Below are 26196 nucleotides of genomic sequence, written 5' to 3' on the forward strand. Positions count from 1 at the left end.
GGGTGTAAAGCTTTAAGTGCAAGATCGTTAAGTCTGCTCTCCGTCATAGTACATCTTGTGTGATGAAGTATTTAGAAGGCTAAAACTTCTCTCTGTATTAACAGTGAATTCAGACAAATCCTTAGTCTTTGTCATTGTCAGGTGTTACTTTTTAAACGTAGTTTCCTTTTGATTTTGTAATTTCCAGGGGGGGGGGCAGTGCCCCGTCTGGAACTCCCAGGGGGGGCAACAGGACTACTGCCCCCTCCGGTACGCCACTGCAGCCTGGCCTGAGGAAGGGAAATGCAAGCAGATGTAATATTAAAAGAGCCTCCCTCATGAGTGCCCCCTCTCAGCCTCTCAGGGGGGGCAAGCGTAGAGGGGGGGGGCCCCCCCTCGTACGCCCCTGGATGGGAGTGCATGAGTGCAAGGCTAGATAGCCTTTCAGTTTTCATGGTGTTCCGTAGCCATGTTAGCAACCTAATTATCAATATACATAAGTTCCGTTTATATTTTTTGTTTAAATTTTAACAGTTTTCAAAACTTTTAACTGTTTAGGCATCTGCAAAATGCCGCAAAAACTTTTACTATCATGAAAATAGAAGTCTTTACACTTGAGTGCAGACTAAGCAATAGGGAATGTATTTTTTTTTAAGTGAAGGGGTCAAGGCAATTGTAACTTGAAGAGGCAGCAAGTGGAGTAACCCCTGCTATTCAGGGCCTGAATATATGTTCAGGGGTAATTACCTCCAAGATTCTAGGGGGGGGGGGTAAATAACCCCAATAACCCCCCTTATATCTGCCACTGTAAAAAAGATTCAGAACCCAACAAACAAAACACAGGTTTTCAATGAGATTAGCATGATGGAGAACTGGTTGATAATTCACGTGATTAATTCACGGCCCCTCCTTGTGTTTTACTAGTGGTACATCAATTTTTCACAATCTTGAAGATTCCTCCTGTGTAAAGCGTATACGGGTAAAAAACGCGGAAATATTCTTTGAACATTCCCGTTGCTTTTTCACATGTTGTACACGTAACAAAATAAACCAGTGCAAGATCTTGCATATTCCTATCATGTTAAACATGAGTAATGCAATGCCAGAAGTTTTAGATTTTGATTCTCGTAATTATCTCGTGTAAGAAATATGAGATAATTCTAGTTCAATTCTTGATGTTTTTTCACATGTTGTGCTTGTAGCAAAGATACCAGTGCAAGATCTTGCATATTCCCATCGTGTTAATCATGAGTAATGTAATGCCAGAATATCTAGATTTTAATTCTTGTAAATATCACTTGGTGCCTCTTCTCATCTTTTAGAAACTAAAAGTTTATTGTAGTATAATGAAATATTTTAACCGACATAAATTTTTCAGATTATAACAAGCATGAGCAGATTATAGAAAAAATTAACATTGAATTTTGTATTGTATTTTTCAACAACCCCTTTCTGGAATATCGAATTTCCAGATATATAAAGGAAGGAACACATTAACATAGCTAAAAATTATTAAAAGATTTAAACTAAAATGTTTATAGTTTCTAAACATTTTGTAATAGTTTGTTGTCGCTAGGGAACAAGATTCTGACGATGAACAGATAGACAAAGGAATAACCCTCAAATCAAAATCGATAATGCAGAAAACTCTTTATTTCCTAAAAAAAATGAAATGAATAATGATAAATAATTATTACAATGGTTTACGAATTTATAATGAAAAGATTCTTACGATATCTATTTGCTTATTTGTGGGTTAACTGTCGGAGAGTCCTAAGACGCTTTTTATACATTAAAACTTCTGAAAAGAGTGACAATTAAATGTTAAGGAAAGTCACTGATTCTTTATATGAAAATATTCTTTGCTTAACTTTGAAGTGGTTCACAATTAATAAAAGTGTTTATACTCCGTTGTCGGAGAACAAAGAGAAGCGGGCTGAAATTGTTTGGTTTGGTTTCTCGTCTCAGAGAGGAGCTTTTAGGTTGAAGACGACATTACATGGAGGGGAGGGGGTCTTAATGTTAATGGTTGACATAGTTATATACTTTTACACAGTATTTTTTATAATATATTTATTTATCAGAAACCAATTATAATTTCCCCCCATTTCCCTGGGGGTTTAAAAATGTAATTTACGAAGATGGGAGAAAAATAATTTTCTCAGGTAAAAATCCCGTGTTCATCTCATGAAATAAACTCAAGTTTTCACCGTGTAAAAACTCGGTCCTAGACCCGTGATCAAATCTTCGACAGACGACATTCACCTCGACAACACATGAATTATCACGGAATATTCAAGGGTCACTTGTGTGAAAAACACAAAATAATCTTGTTTTTTTCACGGGTTTTTGTTTGTTGGGAAACGTTTTTTTTTGGTAAGGTTACGTTGCAGAAACCTTTCCTAGTTGAAACGTTGAAGAAATATTAAAACAAACCACTTAAACCGTTTCTGGGAAACGTTACAATAACGCATTATTTATGTTAAATAAAAAAAAACTTTTGAAAATGTAAGAAACTATGTTTCTAAATACTACAAAAATTGTAAAAAAAATTTGAAGAAAAGATTTAAGGAAAAAATTCTAAAAAAAATCTCCGACTTTATAAAGTAAATCACAACAAAAATTTAAAAAATACATTTATTAAAAACTTTGTCTATTTATTGTATCATGTAGATATGGTGCAGGGTATCATGTAGATATATGGTGCAGGGTATCATGTAGATATATGGTAAGAGTATCATGTAGATATATGGTGCAGGGTATCATGTAGATATATGGTGCAGGGTATCATGAAGATATATGGTGCAGAGTATCATGTAGATATATAATGCAGGGTATCATGTTGATATATGGTGCAGGGTATCATGTAGATATATGGTGCAGGGTATCATGTAGATATTTGGTGCAGAGTATCATGTAGATATATGATGCAGGGTATCATGTTGATATATGGTGCAGGGTATCATGGAGATATATGGTGCAGGGTATCATGTAGATATATGGTGCAGGATATCATGTAGATATATGGTGCAGGGTATTATGTAGATATATGGTGCAGGGTATCATGTAGATATATGGTGCATGCAGGGTATCATCTACCTGTTGACAGCTGACCAAATTCAATTCTTTGCCTCAAATAAAGTAGAGAAATGTACAGAAGGAAAGAAGAAAGGGAGAAACAATGTAGAAATTATATAGAAGAAAAAGGTAAAGGAAAGAAAGGAAGGAAAACCAGACAATGAAAAGATGAAAAGATAAGATAAAAAAGAAAAGATAAAAGAGAAGAAGAGAAAAAAGGGTTCATAAGTTATGATTGGAAATACACACAAAAAATATTCTACCTTCTACAAGTTGTCATCACCAAGGATCATGAAGAGAAGAGTCGAATGGCAATCTACTCGCCCTTAAGGCAATGTCTTCTTGTTATTTAGATCAAATTTAGTTGGTCCAATCTTTTGTATAATTATAATGTAAATATATGTGTGTGCAACCATGTTATTATTCAACTCAATCTTTTCAAGTTTATATAAATTTATAAATTATCTTTGCATGCATAAAATTAATAAATGTGATACTTTTTGATTAGCAATTTAAAATTTACAAATTATTTTAGTCAATATTAAAAGTAATTGTATTTACACTTTAGCATTCATAATCAACTATATTTCTAAATTATACGTATACATGCATTTTTCATTCGATTGAACTAAAAGAAAAATGACAAAAAGGTTTAAATTTACAAATTCTAATTTTCTATTATTTATTTCTTTGCAATGTTTGATATTTAAAACACGAATTTTAATAAACAAAATGGAAAAAAATGTGAAATTTCAATTACAAGTTTACAACATTAGGTTGCAAAAATCAAAATTTCAAAAATTGGCCTCCAACAAAATTTAATCTTCATTAAATTTTGAAAATACACGGAATGACATTTACACATACTTGCCTCTTTTTTTATTTAGCGGAAGTGCCCGCGTTACCTGTGGTATTAAAAAAATAGAATTTGGAAAAAAATATATTCGGAATTAAAAAACTGGAATTTTGAAGAAAAAATGTCTAATTTTTTTAATTTTAAGCCTTTGTTACCCCCAGGGTACTCAAGGATTTACTCAAAAAATTAAGCCATTTTGTTCGAACCGTTTGGCCATAGCTATCATATATATTATACATGCAAATGTAAATGTTATTAAATTATAACCTTAGAATGCAAATAATTGGCTTTGATTTATCCGCAAGCCCAATTAATGGATTACCACAAAATTTAAATATAGATTTAAGAACGACCATGAGACATCAGACAATTCATAGATTTGCTTGAAAATACTTTCTCGACTGTTTAGATCTTTCTTCTTTCAAAACAAAATAAAATCTACTACACGGGAAGAACCAAAATAATTCGGAAACTTAAAAAGATAGCTAGTGAAGTCAATTTCTCTTCATCAAACGTTTATTAACGTAAAGAAAGAGAAATTATTTCTATATGACATAATGACTTCTAATATTGAGCTATCAGAGCAGAGAATTCTTCAAGTTCTTTTGAGCAATAAATTGTTGCAGGAATAAAACTCATGGTTTACACAAAATTTTTGCACTTAGTACAGTGAAACCCTTAATAACGAATACATCGAAAGAATTCATCAAATGTCGTATTCTTCACTTTCTGATAATGGAATGTTGCACATATTTAGTTTTTTAATGAAATGATTACATGGAACTCTTTAAAACTGTTCCCGCATATTCATGGCTATTTATTTATTTTCGCAAATAATATTGTTGAACAAAATCATTTTAAACTCCCCAGAGCCTTTGAAAGTCGTCTTTACCAGGTTTGCCAAGGATTTATTTCTCTGACGGAGACGTACACACCAAACCCAACCCCCCCGAGTGCCCCGACCCTGAAACTCAATTGTGTACCAAAACCGCTCATGTTAAAGTAAAATAAGTTAAAATATCAAGTGAAAACAATCTTTCTTCTTTTTTTTAAACAAGCAATTATTTTCAGAAGACAATTATGTTTTAGTCACAAATCAATCACCTCTCTATTTCGAGTGTGTTAAGACCTAATAGTAAGTTACCCTTTCAAATACAATCATAATACTAGCAACGAACAATGTTCGGAACTTTTTTTTCAATAGTATCAACTTATCAGCTTATAAATATTTACTCCGCTCATTCAACAACCTTAAACTGTATCCTTACCATTTGTGTTTCTTAAAGTTGATCATTTGCCATTTTTTTTATTAAAACAAATACTCGCATTTTGTAACTCCAGAAACATTGTAATTAAATCATCCTTGTTTCAGGTTTGAAATATATTTTGCGACTAACAGTTTTAACACATCGGAGAGAGTCCTAGAGAAGCTTAATCACCTTGTGTATGCCTTTACAAATATAGAATAAAACTCATTGAAAAATTGTCAAGACGACATTTGATACATTCCTCCGATGTATTCGTTATTAAGGGTATATAAATATGTTCGCGAAATGTTCGCATTTTCGCAAAATTTTGCTTTATTTATTTTGGCGCAAAATGTGAAATTTCGCGAAAAGTTTTGCGAAATGTGAACGGAACTTTTTCGCAATATTTTCGCGAAACGTTTCGTTCGCTGTAAACCCTACCTTGTATGTAAAATGAGTAAAACATGAACTGCAGATTTTTTTTACATTTCGAAGATATTAGGAGAAATTTTTTAAAACATAACACAAAAATTGAATAATGAGAGCGAGATTACTCTGAAATATACTCAAATATTAATGTCGTCTTCCTATTCCAATGTTTTCTGGTTATCACTGTTTGTAGAGTAGAAAAGGAATTATTTAACATCCGAATTTAATGAATTTGATCCGCGTCTCAATTTCGCCCAAAACCGTTTTCAATTGAGCGCCGGCTTAAATCTTGAAACATTGTATACAATTTTAAGTAGGATGCACCAACTATATTTGAGCCGCGTCTCAAATTTTTGACGCAGCTCAAACTCTTTGAATTCTGCCCCAGATGATATACAATTAAAATATGTAATTTCTTAATAAAAACGTTATAATTTCACAAACATTAAATATGGAAACAATTCCTATATCGTGAAGAACGAGCTATAATTTCTTTCAAATACGATAAATTTTATAGATTTAGGACATTTTTTTTGGTAGATGAGTCGGAAAATTTACTATCTCAACTTTTATAATTCATAGTAGTATGCAGTGTTGTGGGAAACTTCTTTCGGATTCATTTGAAACATATTAAACTTTTTAAAAATATGTAAATCCTGAGTTTGAGCGCAAATTCGACGTTCAAAACTTCTACTTTGGGGGTGGATATGTTTTCAGAATTAGTGTTTTTAATTAATCTGATAAAGTACGAAAAAATTTCTTGGAAAAAGTTCTATGTTCATGTTCATGTTCATATGTTTATGGTCCAAAAGTTCAAATTAATTTCATATCCATTGTAAACTTGATTTGTTACAATAAATCAATTCCCGCAATAAAATATACATTAAGAATATATCTGGGAAACCTGAAAACGTAAACCATAGTTAGACCTGAAATTAATATGTATACATACAAAATATGCATATATTTTCATTGCAAATAGCTTAAGAATTCGAATACAAGAAATCCCAAAGTAAAAATTACATTAAAAGAAAAATCTTTTCAATTTATAGAATTTTTATATTAAAATTTGTAAATTGCATTATTATCAATCATATTATTGATTTATAACTAAAAGTTTTTTTTCTAGAAAGATAGGTATTAAGGAAATGATATCTTTTCAGACCAATATCGCAGATCATAGATATTTCAAACTATGAATTATGCTGGATCATATAAATTAAGTTTGAAATATCACAGGCTTACACCATCAAGTTTTAAAGATATTGGGATTAGTAAATCTGTGTTTGTGGCAAAGACTCAAATCCTTTGTGGAAACTTTGTTTAAGGAATTAATTCTTTGACTAAACCAAATGACATACGGCATTTGTGAGAACAAAAATTGAATATCCTGAGAAGACAACATTTCATTAGAAAATTACCTTTTCTTGTTGCCTGTATTTTCCCCATATCTGGGGGTTTAACCTCGATTAGACTAATTAGACCTTTCCCGGATATAATCATTTCTGAAATATGTTTTAACGTTATACTTTCCAATTACAATGTTAAAAAGGGTTATGTACAATATCAGTTTCAACCCTGCTATTTAGTCAATAGAACGTTAAATGATGAAGTGTAGAAACAGAAAAAAAAGAATATATAAATTGCACTGATTCCACTGAAAGATAAGCACTTTAGTCTTACCACTTTTATGTATAGTTTTGTCAGACACAGAATTTGAGTTGACACTTATGACGTTGAAACAGCTGTACTAAACGTTTGAGCTATTTATATGTTCATTTGAGCTATTTTTTGTTCATTTTAACTATTATTTTGTAGATCCGACCTACAAAAATTGTACATCCGACCAACAAAAAGAGTATATCCAACCTACAAAGAGTTTACATCTGATCCCATACAAAGAGTATATCCGACCTACAAAGAGTGTATATCTGACCTACAAAAAGTGTGCATCCGGCCTACAAAAAGTGTATACCCTACTAACCCGAAAACCTAAAAATACCAAAGTCTCTATATAGGTATAGATATTAATTAACTTTTGGGTTAAGAACTTGCGTATATTTACGTATTTTTACGTATTTATCATACCATGCAATTTTTTAAATGCTTTGGTTTTCCAGAAACGTAATTATACGAAAAATTACCTACACTTTTTACCAAGTAATTTTTCTAAATTTTTAGGTTTTTATTTTACGTATTTTTAGGCATTTTTTTGGTTTTTTCTTTACTGAAAAAATTGTATTCTTTTTCGAGTTAAAAAGTTTGGAGCAAACCTAAAAATACATATATTTTCGTAAATTTCATACCAATAAAGTTTTCAAAGTTTTTAGGTTTTTATTTTACGTATTTTTACTTATTTTCTAGGTTTTTTCTTTACTTAAAAAATTGTATTTCTGTAAGAGTTTAAAAGTTTGATGCAGACCTAAAAATACGTATTTTTTCGGAAATTTCATACCAAGAAATGTTTCAAAGGTTTTAGGTTTTTACTTTACGTATTTTTACGTATTTTTGGGGGTTTTATTTACTTTAAAAGTTGTATTTTTTAAGAGTTTAAAAGTTTGATGGAAACCTAAAAATGCATATATTTTCGTTTTTCAAAGGTTTTAGGTTTTTACTTTACGTATTTTTACGTATTTTTGGGGGTTTTCTTTACTTAAAAAGTTGTATTTTTTTAAGAGTTTGATGCAAACCTAAAAATACGTATTTTTATGTATTTTTCTAGGCCTTTTCTTTACTTAATGCAAAATTGTAGTCCACTTCTTAACATTTTGTTAGAACTTGAAAAATATGTATTTTTACGTATAGGTAAAACCTAAAAATTCCAAAAATTAAGAAATGTTAGGATTTTTTCAAACCTTAATCTACGTATAGGAAAAACTAAATATTCCTGATTCATTGGATTTTTAAGGTTTTTTACATACGCATTTTTACGTTATTCATATATGTATTTTTACAGATATTAAATATATATTTTTACGTTAAGGGAAAACCTAAAAATTCCTGATTCATTGGATTTTTAGGTTTTTTACATACGCATTTTTACGTTTGTCCAATACGTATTTTTATCAAAGAAATGGTTACGAAAATACGTATGTCATATGTATGGAAAATACGTATTTTTACGTATTCCTAAACCTAAAAATATGTATATATACATGTGTCATACGTATTTTTAAGTTTTCGGGTTAATAGGGTAATTGATATCTTTTAAAATTTATTTTTTACAATGTTGTCGACACTTTCAAGTGATTTTATACGTATATAAATAAAAATGATAGTTTAAATGAGAAATTTAAAAATTCATGGGGGTAAACTCTCCCCTAATTTATGAACGAAATTGTTCATGTCTAGGGCAATATTGAAAGCACAAAAAATGCAGACCACATTCTGTAAATGGCAGGACTAGGGGAATTTTGTGATTATTATCTCTAGAAATTTACTTCTAAAATTAGGTTGACAAATAATTGCAGCAAATTATATAAAAAATCAAGACGATATTCAAGTCGTCTTGCATACTTTCATGTTTCGTGGGAAACCATGTACCTTCTATTTATCTGACATAAAGCTAATGTAAAAAATAAGGCATTTTATACATACATGGACTGCCCCCTGCAGCTGAAACTGCCCTTGATTACAAAGCAAAAATTTATACACCATTTTATGATTTTACAAAAAGAAATTTTCACAGATAATTTATCTAAAATTTACAAAATCAAATTACACAAAGTTAATTACAATTAAATGATGCTCTATAATTCATTACATAAACGTAATAATTAAGTTTTGCATAACTTTGAACAAATCTTTATATATGTGTGAAATATGTCAATTTAGTTACATTTTTTCATTTTTGTACTTTTTTATATAGAACAAGTTCAAAATCTACATTTTCTTTAGTTCCACATCTAAATTTTTTTCTCGTTCTCAACCCGTATCCGCGACAAATATTTCTGTATGAATCCGAAACCGCCATATTTGTATGTGTCCACCTTCCGAAGCCTAGAACCCAAACCTGTGACTAGGCTTGGCTAGGATCAATACAGTGTAAGCAGCTAAAGCGGAAGGTTACCAGATCATATGAGAACCAAGTTTAAACTTAATTACTGTTTACTGCAGACAAGAGTTCCGTAATATAATATTGTTCTCATTCAACAAGTGTCACATCTACGTGAATCTCTGAATTACAGGATAACCTGCGTTTTAACCAAAATTATTTATCCATGTTTTTAATTGTTAAATTTGAAATTAAATCTCACCAAAACACTTCAAAACATGATGAATGTAACCTAACTAAAATCAAATCTTAATTATTAGATAAATGATACATGATCTGCAACTTTTTTTATATATAAATATTTTCTAGTTAGATCAGCGTTTTATAAAATCAAAAAAATATTTCCAAAATTCTCTTTTGCATGTCTAATTTCTAAGCATACAGCAATGGAGTCCGACTCCGTCCTAGTATGGGGACCCCTCGGGTCTGTCCTAGTAGAGGTCATTAGAGGTCATTAGAGGTCATTAAAGTTCAATTTTATTTTATTATAGGAATTTCGAACCCTAATTAGGCGCGCACCCAAAAAATTGGAAGATTTGAACCAAAAATGAAGGCAGGGCCCCCCCCCCCCTACATCAAATGTGCCAACTCCACCATCCCCTTTGAAAAACTTTTTAATTTCAGTCTATTAAATATAATGCCTGTGACGAAGGCAGAGGCCCACAGGGCCTTGGAACTGCTGGAGGATTATTACACCAGGTAAATATAACTGTCCCTTCCCTTTAAAAGGTGAAATTATCAACTACCTCCTTAGAATACGATACCTCTGTTTTGTGAAATATCCATTTAAATTGATGAATTGTCCTTAGAAAGTGATTTTTGAACACCCCCCCCCCCTGCCCTCTCCCCCTTCATAAAAAATTATCATTTCTTGTTAATGTTCATGTCCAAGCCGCGGCACTTGGCCATATCGCCTGTCCAAACCTTAGCGCTCGGACCAGAATTTATGTTCAGCTAAACCTGAAATAATACAAACTAAATACGAGGAGGGGATTTTGGTTGAAAAATCTTTCTATAGGACTGAGGCGATAAGTTTGTTTTTTAATGGAGTAAAATAAAATTCTGGAATTCTACATTTTAACAACATTTTTAAGCTACATGCATATGTTGGTAAAAGCTGAAAAAAATCTTATCCTAGTTACTTTTTCATAGAACATCACCAAGATTCATAAAATATTACTAGTTCTTCAATAAAAATCTTGTTATTTAAAATGTTAATTAAACCATGAATAAAATTCTGGACGAATTTGCAAATATCCTATATTTATCACTGATTTTGATGTCTGAAAAGTCCCTTTATACATTACAAGTTTTAATAAGTAATCAGAACTTAATAATTTAGTCTTGGTTTCGTGAACTACTTTTTTAATTATTCTTCTTTCTGCCATTGTATTTTAATTCTTTTATTTTTTCCCATTTACTTCTTGAATGTAGTAATATGTCTCTATGATTGTTTAAATCCAACTTTTTTTTTTATTTCCTTTTGTTGTGTATTTAAATATTTTTTCTTTTGTAAACGAACTTCAATTGAATTGAAGGTTGTCTGAGGAAGATGAAAAGCAGCTGAGAGCAGCGATAGAACGAGTTATTCGAATATTTAAATCAAGATTATTTCAGGTATTTAGTTTTTTATGTACAGCTGTATTTAAAACTATGTCTATTTTATGTCTAAAAAAAAATATTGATAACTGCCTTACCCTATTTAAAAACTATGTCTATTTTATGACTCAACAAAAATATTAATAACTTACCCCAATACCCCATTTTTGAAACTCTCAGATTCCTTGTTTATACCAATTTATAATCTGTCATCTTTTTTTATAAGTTAAATGGACAGACCGGCTATGTAGGGTAGTTAAATTGAGTATGCAGTGTTGTGCACAAATTCTTAGGATTCATTTGAGACATATCAAACTTTTCCACGATTTATAATTACTGTGTTTGAGTCCATACTCGACGTTCAAAATCATGAATTTGGGTCCGGGATCGTTTTATGAATCGATTTTTTTATATTATTAAATAACGACGACGAAAAATAAAGTAAAGATAATACAGTAAACTAATTAGATGGTTAGGAACATGTTTCTCAAAAGAAATTTGTCAATAAATCAATGCTAGAATTAATTATTTCGTTTTTATCATTACATTGAATTTCTTATTTTCTATGAATTTATTCACAGATTTCTACAAATTCTTTAAATGTCGCCTTTTCAATAATAATTCCAGAAAATCAGCAGAAAATCTTTGTGAATAATGAGAAACTAGAATAATTGGAAAATAGAAACTAGTAATTGAACAAGATTACTTATTTTTGATGATAAGATCAATTTTTATTTTCTCAACCTGTTCCTAAACAACTAATTAGTTTACTGTAGAATTTTGTTTACATTTTTTGTTCTTCGTTATTTAATTACAAAAATAAAAACAATTCTGAAAACGTTTCCACCCAATAGTAAGATTTTGAACGTCGACTTTGCGCCCAAAATGTTTTATGTGTCTCAAATGAATCCTTAAGAATTTGTCCACAACACTGCATACTCAGTTTAACTACCTTACAATTACATCGCCGGTCTGTCTCTTTAAAAAGATTTTTCTAAAGAGTGAGCTTCATATTTAGCCTTGTTTATGATATCTGATTTCATCTAACAGGTCTTGAAGATTTTTACCTCCCCAGTATAGTATTGAAGTTTGAACCTATTTTGAAGCAGTTTGTATATATTAGAAGAGGCTTACTGCATAGTTGCTTCAGTGCGTAGTTTGCTGACTTGTATATAAATCAATTTTAGTTATTATTAGAAAATTAACCGAATCAAAAAATTTTGAACAAAGTAAAATAATTTTCTTAGAAAACATAAAAGGGGGGCGAGAATTATCAATGAAAATGATTTTGCATTATTAAGTGTATTAAATGTAATGAATAGTTTCATATGTTGAATAAGCATACTATTTTGTAGGCGTTAAATTTTTTTATGTCGACCTAAGAATTTAAAGAATTGAAAATTGACTAAGAAATTGTATATGACTTTAAAAAAAATTTAGAATACTTACAATGAGCGATTAATTAAAAAAAAATGCGATGTTGAATAGTAAATACTATAAGCAGTTGTCAGTATTAGAGGATTATTATCGTTTAATGCATCGCAATAAATTACGAAAAAATTATTCTTTCTAATAATGTGAGTTGTCAATTTGAAAGATGAAAAACTTCCCTTTTGAAAAATAATATTTCCTTCCTATATTGAAAAAGATCAAATTACATTGGGAATTTGTTCACCGGATAGAAAAGAAAACAATGTTGATTTCAATAGAATTGAATGAAATCTAAGAATGATTCAAAGATTTGATTTAGTCTTATCAGAATGCTAATGTCTTAATAGAAAATNAACCCCCCCTACTTTCTGCCTAATCCCAGCAAAAAATGTTAATTTATATGATCTAAATATTTAGTCTTTGCTGGATATCCAAGAATTCTACGAACTAACCCTCATGGATGAATCAAAGTCGATCAATACAAAAACTTCTGAAGCTTTGCAAATGGCGTCACGGTGGGAGGTGGCTGGGCCCCCCGGTCAATCTAAAGGTCTTGAACTGGGTCAGGACATCTCTCTTCCAGATCAACAACGCGACGAAATGCTGCGTCAATTGGCTCATATTGCAAACGAAGCAGTTCCTGCGTCACGGAGTTTATCAAGACGTGAACCTGTTCTTGCGCCGCTACCTGTATCCGCCCCCGTTCCTGTTCCTCCCCCTGCCAGTGTTCCAAGATCAGTATCTGCTGCTGGGATAGAAAACTGGGAGTACGACGATATAAGTTTGGAACGTGGTGGGGCCGGGCTTGGATTTTCCATCGCCGGTGGAACCGATAACCCTCATGTTCCGAACGACAATTCTATATTCATAACTAAAATTATTGATGGGGGTGCTGCAGCTCACGACGGCCGCCTCAGAGTCAACGATATCATTACCCATGTCAACGGCGTGTGCGTCATCGAGGTTCCCCATACAGCGGCGGTTGACGCCCTAAAAAGGGCAGGAAACAGTGTTCACCTAACCGTGAAAAGAAAAAGGCAGACCAACGGGACCAGTGGGGATTTTATAAATGTAGAACTTATGAAAGGTTCCAAAGGACTGGGATTCACCATTGCGGGAGGAATTAACAATCAGCATATTCCCGGGGACAACGGCATTTATGTGACCAAGGTTATGGAGGGTGGGGCAGCATTTAACGACGGACGGATTGCTGTTGGAGACCGGCTGGTTGCTGTGAAGAACCTGCCGACCGGAGACTTTTACCTGGAGGACTGTTCTCATGAGGAGGCAGTGAAGGCCCTGAAGGCAAGTAAGGAGAAAGTGTACTTAGTCATCAGCAAGGTAGACAACCACTACCCCTTCGAGGTGTCCCCAAGCCCAACCTTTACTCAGATGGACCCCTACAAACCTCAGTATAAGGTCCCTAGATCTGTATCAGAAGAGGAGCTTATTCGTGCTCCCCGAACGGTTTCTCTGGTCAAGGGACCGGCGGGTTTAGGGTTTAATATCGTCGGTGGGGAGGACGGTGAAGGAATCTTTATATCTTTTATATTGGCGGGTGGACCCGCCGATGTGTCTGGGCAAGTAAAGCGTGGGGATCAGATTTGCAGCGTGAACGGTATTGACCTGAGTAACGCGACCCATGAGGCGGCAGCACAGGCCCTAAAAGGAGCTGGTAACACTGTACATATGAAGTTGCAGTACAAACCTGACGATTACAACAAGTTTGAGGCAAAGATTCACAGTCTTAAGAAGCAAATAATCAGCGGCAGTATGCTTAGAATGTCAGAGAAGAAATCCTTGTATGTTAGGTAAGAAGTTTTGAAATTTTCTTCAAATTAAACTGAAGAATTTCTATGGCTTCTTTCATTTTTCTTTCTAACATCAATGCATTGTACTCTCAATGCCATTGAACAGAATCAGAAGTTTAAATTGTTCACTGTTCAATGTATATTTTTGACAAAAGCATAGGATTTCTTTCAGTTCAGATATAGTTGGGCCTTGGGGGTTGAAAATGCATCGTTTTATAAATTCTATTTTCTTTTCAAAAATGAGTTTTTTGGCAATAAATGTTTTTGATATTTAAGAATAAATATTTTTAGATCTCTGTTCGATTATGATCCAACAAAAGACGAAGGAATACCAAGCCGAGGATTAGGATTCAAGTTTGGAGATATCCTCCACGTGACTAATGCTAGCGATGAAGACTGGTGGCAGGCGCGCCGGGTACTTCCCCAGGGAGACGAGGGAGAGATGGGACTTGTACCGTCACGGACAAGATGGGAGAAAAAGATGAGATCTAGGCACAGGTAGGGTTAAGGACATCATATATTTTTATAGTTAAACTAATTTTTCCCTTGTTTTAACATTAACATTTTATTTCGAATAATGATAAACATTAAAAAATATTGACATACCCAACCGATAATAAATGATAAGCCCTACCCTAAAAAATTATAAAACATTTAAAGCAAAGCAAATGAGGATAGGAGGAGAGGAGAAAAAAAATGCCGTACTATTGATTTTAATGAGTAATTTGCAGGTCACTAATATCATTATATGATATCAATTTAGTTTGAGTATCTTAAAATTTAAATTTGGTAAAAAGTGACCCAAAAAAAGTTAAAAGATGCATTAAAAGAAATAATTCGAAAAATCTCAAACTATGTTATGAATTATTTTCTCCACCTTAAATAGTTTCTTTCTTTCATTTTCTTTTATCTGTCTACCTCAACGCTCTTAATTCCAAACTAAAAGAAGAATCTTTTTTATCTTTAATCATAATATTAATAAAATTAAGTAATTAATGCCACAAAAATGTGTTTTCATTTCAGATGTCAGTCTTGAAATTGAATTTTTGATAAAGGAATTGAGTCTTTGAAACAAGCCTAAATTTGCCAACACTAAATCTTAACAATTTGATTTAACAAAACTCGTAATTTGAAATATCAAAAGTCTGTGAAATGAGGTTGCAAAGATACAGGGATTTGAAAATCAGAGTTTAACTTTTTGTTAAAATTAATTATTTTTCTTCAATAAAATATGGAAAGATAGATATTTGAGTTAAAAACCAATATGAGAAGAATATCCATGAAAGAAAAACAAATATATTTTTAGATCTGTCGGCTGGAGAAGCCAGACGGACGACCGGAAAAAATACTCTAGTCTCGGACGAAAACTTCCCTTTATGAAGAGCCGGGACGAAATGTCGAGCGAGACCGATGCAACCGGAAATGACGGGGAGAGCCTGCACAGCAAGGACGAGGAGTTCGTCCCGACCTACGAGATGGTTCAGCAGGTCCAGATCGAGTATACTAGACCCGTTATCGTCCTCGGACCCTTAAAGGACAGAATCAACGATGATCTGATCTCCGAGTATCCGGAGTCATTCGGATCCTGTGTTCCTCACACCACACGCCCTAGGAACCATTCAATAAAATATATTTTTTTAGTTTAACAGTAGAACCCGACCCTTCCATTTCTTTAATCACAATCAATACTTAGGATCCGGAACCGTTGGATCCGCAACATTTTGGCTTCTTGGGTCCGGATCCTCAAAAATATGCGGATCTTCGCTCTCAAAAACCAAATTTGAACTATTGAAAATAGAGCAATTATAAAAAATGTCCTTATCCATAAAAGATTCATCAAGTTTTAGCCTAAAGATAAGCCATAAAAAACAAGGGAAATAATTTAAAAATTCATTTTTTTTATGCGGATCCAGGATCTGGATCCCAAGCACTGATCCCAGTAATTGATTATTTAACTCCAACCTTCTTGTCGTTTCAAGATTAAAATGCAAGTATTGTAATTTGATGGTTTCTGCATTTTTTTGATAAAGCAGCAATGAAAGTTTAAAAATATCTGAAAGGTCTACGACATTAGGTTAAAGATAAAAGGGTCAGCAAATAAGAGTAGTTGGTTCCTTTATAGCGCTGGTATTCTGGGGGGGGGGGGTTAGATCAGATGTAGCTTCAGTTTTTCTCTTATCAGCAGCCACTCCATTCTCAATGATTCTTGTCATACAGTTGTTTAAACTGAAATGTATTTTTTGCATGTTTAAAATCATCGGGCATTCCATAGGTCAATAACTCTGTGTGATGGTTTCTGCATTTTTTGATATAGCAGCAATGAAAGTTTAAAATAACTAAAAGGTCTACGACATCAGGTTAAAGATAAAAGGGTCAGCAAATAAGAGTAGTTGGTTCCTTTATAGCGCTGGTATTCTGGAGGGGGGAGGGTTTGCTTGTTTAAATGTTATATGTTTTGTTTTTTAATGGGAAACAACCTAAGTCTTGTTAATGTTGTTTTTATGAAGAAAAATTACTCCCCTGTAAATTCATTAATATCTTGGCATGCTTAATTATTTGGTTATGTACAATATACATTATACATTTATACAAGATTTTTCTTTTTTTCTTTTTTTCTTCCCAATAATTCATCCAAGTCCATTATTTATAATGAGGAAACTAGACATATTAGAAAAGTTTCTTGTGGTTACTGAAGGATAAGGGGGAGGGGCTCCCTTAAAACCCGCGCTAAGGGGGGGGGCTGATAAGCACTGATTGGGATAATTAACCCTATCCCCGCTGGGGTACTTGAAAACCAGGATACGCTGGGGAGCAATCCGTTTCCTTATGTCATAGGCTTTCCAAAAAGCTAAATTTTATCAAAATCTGACAAGTGAAAGTGGGTCAAAACAAAGATCTAGTTTGCTACAGGAAAAAGCAGTCATTCAGGCAGTGTGCCTGAGGACTTAGGCAGTTAGTATTAAAGCCTGGTTTTAGGCCTAAAGGGAGGGCTATGGTTATGTATGTAAGAAAAGTCAGAAAATTTCAACAGCCTCAGACCAATACTTTTTGAGTTATGTAAAAAAAAAACTACAGGGGGGGTCAAATTGACACCCACCCAGCGGGAATAGGGTTAAGAAAAATAAAGAGAATGAGTGTAAAAAAAGTAACATAAAAATACAGTTTGACCAAATCTCTTGTATTTACATAACCTAATATTTAAATAATTATTTAAATTTTTGTTTTTACAATTAAATTTATAATTTCTCTTATTATAAGAAAACGTTATTTTGAATTTTTGCCGTTTTATTTACTATTTCTCTTATAAATCTAATATAATTACTTTTTTATATTTTCAAATACATTATTTCTCTTTTAATTCTAAAATAAATACTATATAGCTAAGTGTTTGGCGTTGCCCGTGGAATATTTTAATTGAATTTTGAAAAGAAAATGTTACCCCAGGGGTACTCAAGGGTTCCCTAAAAAAATTTCAGCCTATATATATATAGATTACTTTTTTATATTTAATTGCAGTAAATTTTTATCGGTTTTTGCCTGTGTTGGCCTAATTTAGTCTGTTTAAACTGTAAAACAGGGTGACGGGAATTTCAAATTACAGATATATCGGAGAATTGATTTAAATCAGGAAACCAAAGCGAACTTTTACAGGGTGTCTAAAAATTTGATATGCCAATTTCAAGTTAATTTTTACAGGGTGTATCCTCAATTTTAGCTTATTTTTAATGGTTTTCTAAGAGTCTCAAAGGTACAGTGTAAATACATAACACAAACATAGGTGTTTTTAGTGTCTGATTTTCATAATTAATCCTAGCATACTATGCTAATTTTTCCAAGATTATGAAAACTAGTTTTTTAAAAATTTTATAGTAGCCAGTTAATCATTCGTTTATGATGTCATCAAAATTGTAATTAGTTGAAGGTTTATTTTTAAAGAAATAGATTGTTTATTGCCAGCATTTAAAAAAAATAGATTTTTTATTGCCAGCATTAAAAAAATAGATAGTTTATTGCCAGCATTTAAAAAAATTGATTGTTTATTGCCAGCATTTAAAAAATAGATTGTTTATTGCCAGAATTTAAAAAAAACTTGAATTGTGAATTTATTGAATGATTTTTGCCAGGCGTGAATATGAAGTAGATTCCAGAGATTACCACTTCGTTGCCTCCAGAGAGGCTATGGAGGCCGACATTCAAAACCACAAATTTATCGAGGCCGGACAATATAACGACAACCTATACGGAACGAGTATCGCGAGTGTGAAAGCAGTCGCGGAGAAGGGGAAGCACTGCATCCTCGACGTTTCCGGGAATGCAATTAAGCGACTGCAGGCTGCGCGGATATATCCCATCGCGATTTTTGTAAAACCTCGTGATGTCAACTTCATCATTTCGGTGAACAAGAAGCTTAGCGAGGAGCAAGCGAAGAAAAGTTTCGACCGAGCTTGTCGACTAGAAAACGAATTTATTGAATACTTTACCGCCATGGTTGAGGGGGAAACCATTGACGGGATTTACGAAAAAGTTAAACAAGTTATTGTCGAGAATTCAGCCAAAAACATCTGGGTTCCGTCAAACGAGAATTTTTAAAAAAAAACTTCTTTTGTTTAGGTGTACATATATTATATATTAGATGGGATCATTCTTTCAATGTTGTCTTAAACTAAAATTCTTTCTATCAAATATTCTTTGACGAGTTCATAGTTGGATATAAGCTGCCACATTATTTCTTCCAAGTCTTATTTATCCTTAAATCATGAATCTATAGTTTCAGGGAATAGTTGAATCTCTTCGAAACCTTTTGTAAAAATGTTTACATGTATTCACAGTTAGATGCCAATATAAAGTAGAATATACAGGTTTTTATTTTTCAATTTAAAGATGAAAAATGAAAAATCGGGAGGTTAAATCACCGATTTTTCTGTTAATCAATTTATTCTTGAAAAGTATATTCCTTTGTTAGCATTTTAGGTTTAAAGCACCTAGACCCATACCTGGCATATCATCAATTGTAGCTGCAAACTTTCAAAATTCATCAGTGCTTTAATATTTAGTTTATTTTATAATTTGTATTCAGACATTATTATTTATTTCTCAGTGCCATTCCTGGATATATGTATTAATTAAATCTTAAACGAGGAAGGGAATGCAGCGCCGCCACGAGCCCGCAAAATGGTCTCAAAGTCTCCGTTTTTGCAGATGAGTATTTTTAAAAAATAACATTTTTAAAAGAAAATATTTAACCTTTAAATAGTTACGCAGCGTTTTCTTGAATGTCCATAAACATGGCAGAACTACTAAAATATTAAATTTTTTTCTCAAACATTTTATTTATTATTTCTATAATATCCATTCTAAAGGATAGGGGTAGTGCCAGGGCATTCTAAATACTCGTTTGCGAATTCAGAGACCATTTCGCGGGGCTCATGGCGTTCCTGCACCCCCTCCCTAGTTCAACTAGCCGAAAAATTAGTTTAATATTGGAACAAAGTTGATTTGTCTAAAACTGGTGTATTATGTATAAAGTTTCAGATTTAAATATTAATTTTTGAAAACTTTATCTTGTGATGTCTTTTAAGGTTTACTGTGAAAAGGGAAAAATTTCTTTATATTCTTAAAGTTGACATTGATAAATTAAAAACTCTTTTTGAATATTTTTAATGAACAAACTTTGCTTGACGCCAGGAAATAAGAAAAATTTAAAATTTTTTTATATTCCTTGGAAGTTTAGCAAGGTTAAAAATAGATGAATAAAAAATTTAATTTTAATGCGGATCCGGATCCGGATCCTGGATCCGCACTGGAAAAGAAATGGATCCGGATCCAGGTCACGAACACTTCTTTAAGATTTTTTTAACAGCAGAATTTTCGAACTATTTTTCCTTTTATCTCGCTTATTCTTACGCTAAAACCTGATGAACCATTCAGAGATCAGGAAATTTTTATAATCTCTATTTTTTCAAAAGCAGATTTTGGTTTCGAGAGTAAAAAATTTTTATTTTGCAGTTTTTGGTTGATATTTTGCCCAATAGGTCCGGATCCGTGGATCCACATATTATTGCGGATCCGGATCTAGGAAGCCAAAATCTTGCGGAAACTAAGTACTGGTAAAAAAAAATCTGTTTCAAAGGTTTATTAAACATGAACAATATTTTCTGTAAGGCTTCATTCATCAGATTTTGGAATTTAGATCATATTGACGTTTGCACAGCACACTTTACAAGCTAACATAACGTACAGGGTGTCCTGTAAACCTGGTCTGTAATTCTCGTCTTGAAATATCGATGAATGTCTAAGCATTGCAGATTCGACTAAAAATTGCTGATTTTCTCATTATGATTTACTTTTGACTGAAAATTTGGTCTCACTCAGAGCCAATAAGCATAAACTTGTTTCCTTGTTTTATAGAATCGATAAATACAATGTAATCTATTTCTATTTGTAAACACTGTAAATTCGTTGAATTTCTGTAACTTGTCATTTAACACTTTTAAATGTGATTTTTTGGTCTACTTACTTATATCTCCCGGACAATGTGTCTGGCTTTTAATTGAAAGTTTCCATGCTTATGCATAATTTAACTTGAACATTTGTTTACAGTTACTTTACAACATTCCTTTTGCATTTTAAAATGTTGGCTTATATTTACCGCTTGTTTGTTTATTTATCGAGTCCTGTTTATCCCGCATCAAGGCTTCAAGTTCAAAATATTCTGGGCCCCTGTCAATCAATCAATCAAAATATCCTTGTGATAAGTTAGACAAATACTCAGATACCCCGGCTCACATCAATCTTATGTACTACTCACTCTACTGTACATGAAACTGTACAGTTTGTCTACTTATCTCGTGTACTTTTAGGCCTTACTCATTCCGTGTACTGCATTAGTTATAAAATTCAACGTACTTTGTACATGTAGAAATGCACTAATTTACATTTTTTGGTTAGAAGAGATTCTGAATTCTGAATTATTTATTCTGGACGTGAAAAATTCAGTTATAAACAAAAATCATTAGATTGATGCGAGCTGCAGGTGAATAATTAGATTTATTGCTCATTATTTGAATTTGTAGATGTTCAACCCTACTCCTTTGTACACGACACCAACCTATATGCATCATTGTACAACTTACTTATATACAATTCTGTCTTTACACTGTAAAATGTACAATTTTGTAAATCTGAATCTGAGAAAATTTTACTGAATTTTATTTTAAACCAATTTTCACCAAGCATTAAAACAACTAAATGTTATTAACAGAGCGTATTAATTATTATAGAGTTGGAATATTGTAGCACCCATTTAGATGTACGCAAAATTGATTACTGGATATTTTTTTAATACTTTGATTACAGTTACCGCTCTTTAATAGTTCCTTTCTATGAATTTTGATTTAAACTCTGTAATTCTTCATCATCTCTGATCTTCATTTAAACTCTGTAATCCTTCGTCGTATCTGATCTTGATTTAAACTCTGTAATCATCATCTCTGATCTTGATTTAAACTCTATAATCCTATAATCCGAAAATCCTTCATCATTTCCGATTCAAGATTTAAACTCTGTAATCCTTTATTATCTCTTAATTCAAGATTTAAACTGTGTAATCCTTAATCATCTCTGATTCAAGATTTAAACTCTATAATCCTTAATCCTCTCTGATTCCAGATTTAAACTCTATAATCCTTAATCATCTCTGATTCAAGATGTAAACTCTATAATCCTTCATCATTTCCGATTCAAGATTTAAACTCTATAATCCTTAATCATCTCTGATTCCAGATTTAAACTCTATAATCCTTAATCATCTCTGATTCCAGATTTAAACTCTATAATCCTTCATCATTTCCGATTCAAGATTTAAACTATGTAATCCTTCGTCATCTCTGATTCATGATTTAAACTTTGTAATCTTTAATCATCTCTGATTCATGATTTAAACTCCGCCTAGCATTCATCCCTTCCTACGCATAACCCCTTGAGAATGAATTGACTTGTTGCTACTGAATAGTTTATTGTTATCATGGAAAAATATATCATCAACCATTAGAAACACTAAACTTTTATTAGATCCGAATGAGCGTGAAGAAGGGAGTGGTTACAAAACGTCAATTATCAAAACATCGAATTACAAAACGTCGAATACCTGAAAAACGTCGAAAACTTCAAAACGCTGCGGATAGGATGGGCTAGGGGGCCGAGCGCTTGCGGCAATTTAAATGTTGAATAATGTGCGGTCTCTTACTTATTTTGAGTTAGGTTAGGTTAAGACAATTTCTGTGCCGATCGCTGCGGATAGGATGAGCGTTGTAGCCTCTTAAGTGTTAAATAATGTTCTGTCTCACATTAATTTGGGTTGGTGGAGTTAAAACTACTTCTGGGCCGAGTGCAGACTATCACAGTAACAAAATTTAAGAAAGAAAATTCTAAATAAGAAGCGTGAAATAATCAGCTTAAATCAACATTTAGGAGGCCACAGCGCTCGGCCCCCTGACCCATCCTAGCCGTAGCGCTCGGCCCAGAAATTGTCTTAACCTTACCTAACCCAACATAATGTAAAGTTTTGTATTATCGACGTTTTGTATCAGTCGACGTTTTGCATCATCGACGTTTCGTACTCACTCCTGAAAAACATTAAATATGAAAATCGTCTTTGAACTGCGCAGCATTTGTACGGTGCACCTAAACATACAAGAGGTTGTTACGATGAAAGTATAACATAAGGAGAAAAGGCAATGAGTAGGTTCACTGTGGCGTATTTTTTATATTTTACTCTTGAAGGTTTAGGCACTAAAAACCAATTTTGTTATGTTTTGAAATAATATGTTTTACTACATACATCGCTGTAGAATACTAATATACTTTCCTCTTTTGGGTTCTTTTATTAGTGGGTAGACCTATTTTGTACATATCCAGGGTAAACCTCACAGGAGGATACTTCAGAGAGGACTGTACGTAATATATTCAGTTTTTTTCTTAGCTTAGCTAGTTTTTAAAACTTTGAGATTTTGGACTAATAAAATTCGTTCTATAATTATCTAAGAAGTTTTATAAATTTCAAACTTGTTTCTATTCCTTATTCCATGCAAAATTTTATCCCTGGGGAAAATATATACAAAAAAACGATAGTTTTTAGGGTAATTCATTTCTTTGCATTTTCTTATAGGGCAACACGAACCGTTGGAACCATAACAGATTTTGTTGCGCCTTTTACGTCCGAAACTCTTAAAAAGTTTAGAAAAACCAATCAAGCAATAGCCCGTCCACTACTACCCGCATGTGTAAACGTGTTTTTTTTTGTTGTCAAATTTGTTAAAATACCATTTAAGGCAGAAACCCACCCAACTATATAGCTAGTTATTAAAGTCTCGTCCATTGAGGAGAACCCTGTAAATACTACTTGGATGGACAACGTTCCTTTAACGAAAATAAACAGAAGAGTCCGATAGCGAATGCAGGGGCGTAAATAAGAAATTTGTCTGGGGGGGGGGGGGANCTACCCCCCCCCTAGACCATGTACAACCCCATTCATGATGTATACCAAATTATGGGTTTTAGCTGAGTTTTATTTTAATTTCCCAACCATTTCTGGGCTTAACAAACTCTATCAAATAAAAGGCTTCCTTTACCATCTTTCAGCTTTCACCTAACCCTACCCTAAAGGTTGTCCATTATAAATTGTGACTTTTTAAACAGCTTATGGAATAGCAAATCCACCAATATGAAAAATCTGCAATGATCAGTCATCTTCTATTTCATTTGCTAACATTTTCTTTTTGAAAAACAAAAACAAAAATTCGCGGATTTTATACAACATTTCGAGGATTTTCAAATTTATAAAAAATCAAATTTTGTTCGAAGCAAATTTTTTTAATCAAAAACTACCGTGCCAATTATAATTCATACTTTCCCCTGAAATTGAAGGGTCTTATACTGGAAAAATATTTTTATAAATGAGAGACTGCTTTTGGAGCTAATGTTTCTCATGAAATTTCTTTTAAGTCAAAATCTTATCATCCAGCGTAAATTTAAAACTGATGAGTGAAAGCCTTTTTTCTAAAGTTTTAACATTGCTTTATGTCTAACATTGTGTTGAAATGGTTAAAACTTTAGGGGTCGAGTCCTCCCCAAGCAACAATCCGCTCCATGCGGGACACCGGGAACTTCAGCAAGTATAATTATGCTATATCTAGGCTTTATCTTCTGCTATGCTCACCACTATACCACCGACGCTTTCTTGTTAGGCTGGTAATACAGATCCCTACAGATGATGTACATTAGGAAAGGTCATCAAACAAAAAGTCACTGCCGTGACCAGGATTCGAACCTGGGTTACTACGGTCACAACGCAGGGTCCTAAGAGTCCTAACCACTAGACGATCACGGCTAGAGACATCCATCATTGGGAGAATGAGCGCATAGCTCTCAATCTGTGAAAGGTCAATGACAAGGAAGTAAGATCTCTGTTCAAATGTTGGGTTTCCAACAGTTTCCGTGGTGTAGCGGTTATCACATCTGCCTAACACGCAGAAGGTCTCCGGTTCGATCCCGGACGGAAACAGTATCCCACGTGGTCTAACGGCTAGGATAGCTGGCTTTCACCCAGCAGGCCCGGGTTCAACTCCCGGCGTGGGAAACATTTTTGATTAAATAATCTGTGCTCAAATTTTATCCTTTTAATGTTATTTTCTCTTGGTTATTTGTATGAAGCCAAAACAGTTTCCCATTTCTATCGCCATGACGAGGTGGCCGAGTGGTTAAGGCGGTGGACTGCTAATCAAATGGGCTCTGCCCGCGTGGGTTCGAATCCCATCCTCGTCGTACATTTTGGTTTGACAAAATTCTTCGCATGTTTCAAATTTTTGCATGCAAACAAAGTCCCCAAAAGTAATTTCAATTGTGAACAATAGCATAATTCTCTTTGTAAACATTGAAAAATTGGAGGATTTTATAAAAGAAATTTAGTGGATTTTCAAAATTTTCAAAAATCGAATTCTGTTGGCAGCAAATTTTTGATAATTCGATCATCCGTGAACCTTTCCGGGGGTCACAAAAGGTCCCTCAAAAAGTTCGGGCCCGTTTGGTTCAGCCGTTTTGTTTCCAAAAATTTTGATCTTTGTAAAATATTAGGAGTCCACGAAAAAAAATTTAAATTAGCCAAATTCGTTATCATTGTTTTATCTAAGGGAAAATGCTGAAAGATTGAGCAACATTTAGAAGTTGAAATAGCACAGTTAAATGAGTTAAATAGCTTTATCCGTCATCCCCGTAATTAGCACTAATTAAACCCTTACTCCAAGATTGGATCAAATCAGGGGCGAATTCAGGAATTTGTCCATGAGGGGGGGGGGGGGCTTAAAATTTTTTCTGTCATGTGTGTCTCAGTACCCGTCGTGTGGGCCTAAAACTCCCCTGGAAATCACTTATTCAAGGGGGGGATAAGCTCCCTCCCTCCAATATTGCAAACAAACTCTGTAGAGTGTATTAAGTGCTCCAAATTATGTCGAGGATTCTTGTCAAACTTTGAGACTTTTACTTCGATAGAAAAATGTAATGTCATTTTTCCTAATAATGACAAAATAAGAGAGGGAATTGTCAAATTTACAACGGTACCCTTTAAGCTTTAAAATGAGCAAAATTAATAAAAAAAATCGCAATTTTTTGATGTTTTCTTATAGTCTTTTCTCGATTAAAAGTGAGTTGGGGATTTTA

The 26196-nt window shown here is 33.1% G+C and overlaps 1 protein-coding gene and 3 non-coding genes across 5 annotated transcripts; all 4 read left to right on the forward strand.

Annotated features, from left to right (window-relative positions):
* The first annotated feature begins 10267 nt into the window (after positions 1-10267).
* LOC111704513 (disks large 1 tumor suppressor protein) lies at positions 10268-22537 on the forward strand. 2 transcript variants are annotated; one of them, XR_002765844.1, is made up of 7 exons: positions 10268-10342; positions 11182-11260; positions 13091-14484; positions 14776-14982; positions 15791-16096; positions 18609-19220; positions 22436-22537. XR_002765844.1 is itself a non-coding variant. In XM_023476767.1 (6 exons), exons 1-6 carry the CDS (start codon positions 10281-10283, stop codon positions 19072-19074), a joined length of 2514 nt encoding a protein of 837 aa, XP_023332535.1. In that variant the 5' UTR covers positions 10268-10280; the 3' UTR covers positions 19075-19340. The 2 variants fall into 2 exon arrangements, 1 of the variants encoding a protein (XP_023332535.1); XM_023476767.1 differs by lacking the exon at positions 22436-22537 and having other exon boundaries at positions 18609-19340.
* Positions 22538-24972: 2435 nt separating this feature from the next.
* Trnav-aac (transfer RNA valine (anticodon AAC)) lies at positions 24973-25045 on the forward strand. The gene has a single exon. It is a non-coding gene; the product is annotated as a tRNA-Val (tRNA).
* A 3-nt stretch (positions 25046-25048) lies between these two features.
* On the forward strand, positions 25049-25120 carry Trnae-uuc (transfer RNA glutamic acid (anticodon UUC)). The gene has a single exon. It is a non-coding gene; the product is annotated as a tRNA-Glu (tRNA).
* Positions 25121-25223: 103 nt separating this feature from the next.
* On the forward strand, positions 25224-25305 carry Trnas-gcu (transfer RNA serine (anticodon GCU)). The gene has a single exon. It is a non-coding gene; the product is annotated as a tRNA-Ser (tRNA).
* The last annotated feature ends 891 nt before the right edge of the window (positions 25306-26196 follow it).

Source organism: Eurytemora carolleeae, unplaced genomic scaffold (assembly GCF_000591075.1).
Source record: "Eurytemora carolleeae unplaced genomic scaffold, Eaff_2.0 scaffold589, whole genome shotgun sequence".
NCBI lineage: Eukaryota > Metazoa > Arthropoda > Copepoda > Calanoida > Temoridae > Eurytemora > Eurytemora carolleeae.

Bases quoted from the DNA above. Each gene is read 5' to 3' on its own strand.
- LOC111704513 (XM_023476767.1), top strand. From the start codon at position 10,281: ATGCCTGTGACGAAGGCAGAGGCCCACAGGGCCTTGGAACTGCTGGAG. The intron at 10,343-11,181 runs GTAAATATAACT...ATTGAATTGAAG, and splicing joins CTGGAGGATTATTACACCAG to GTTGTCTGAGGAAGATGAAA. The intron at 16,097-18,608 runs GAACCATTCAAT...GATTTTTGCCAG, and splicing joins CCTCACACCACACGCCCTAG to GCGTGAATATGAAGTAGATT.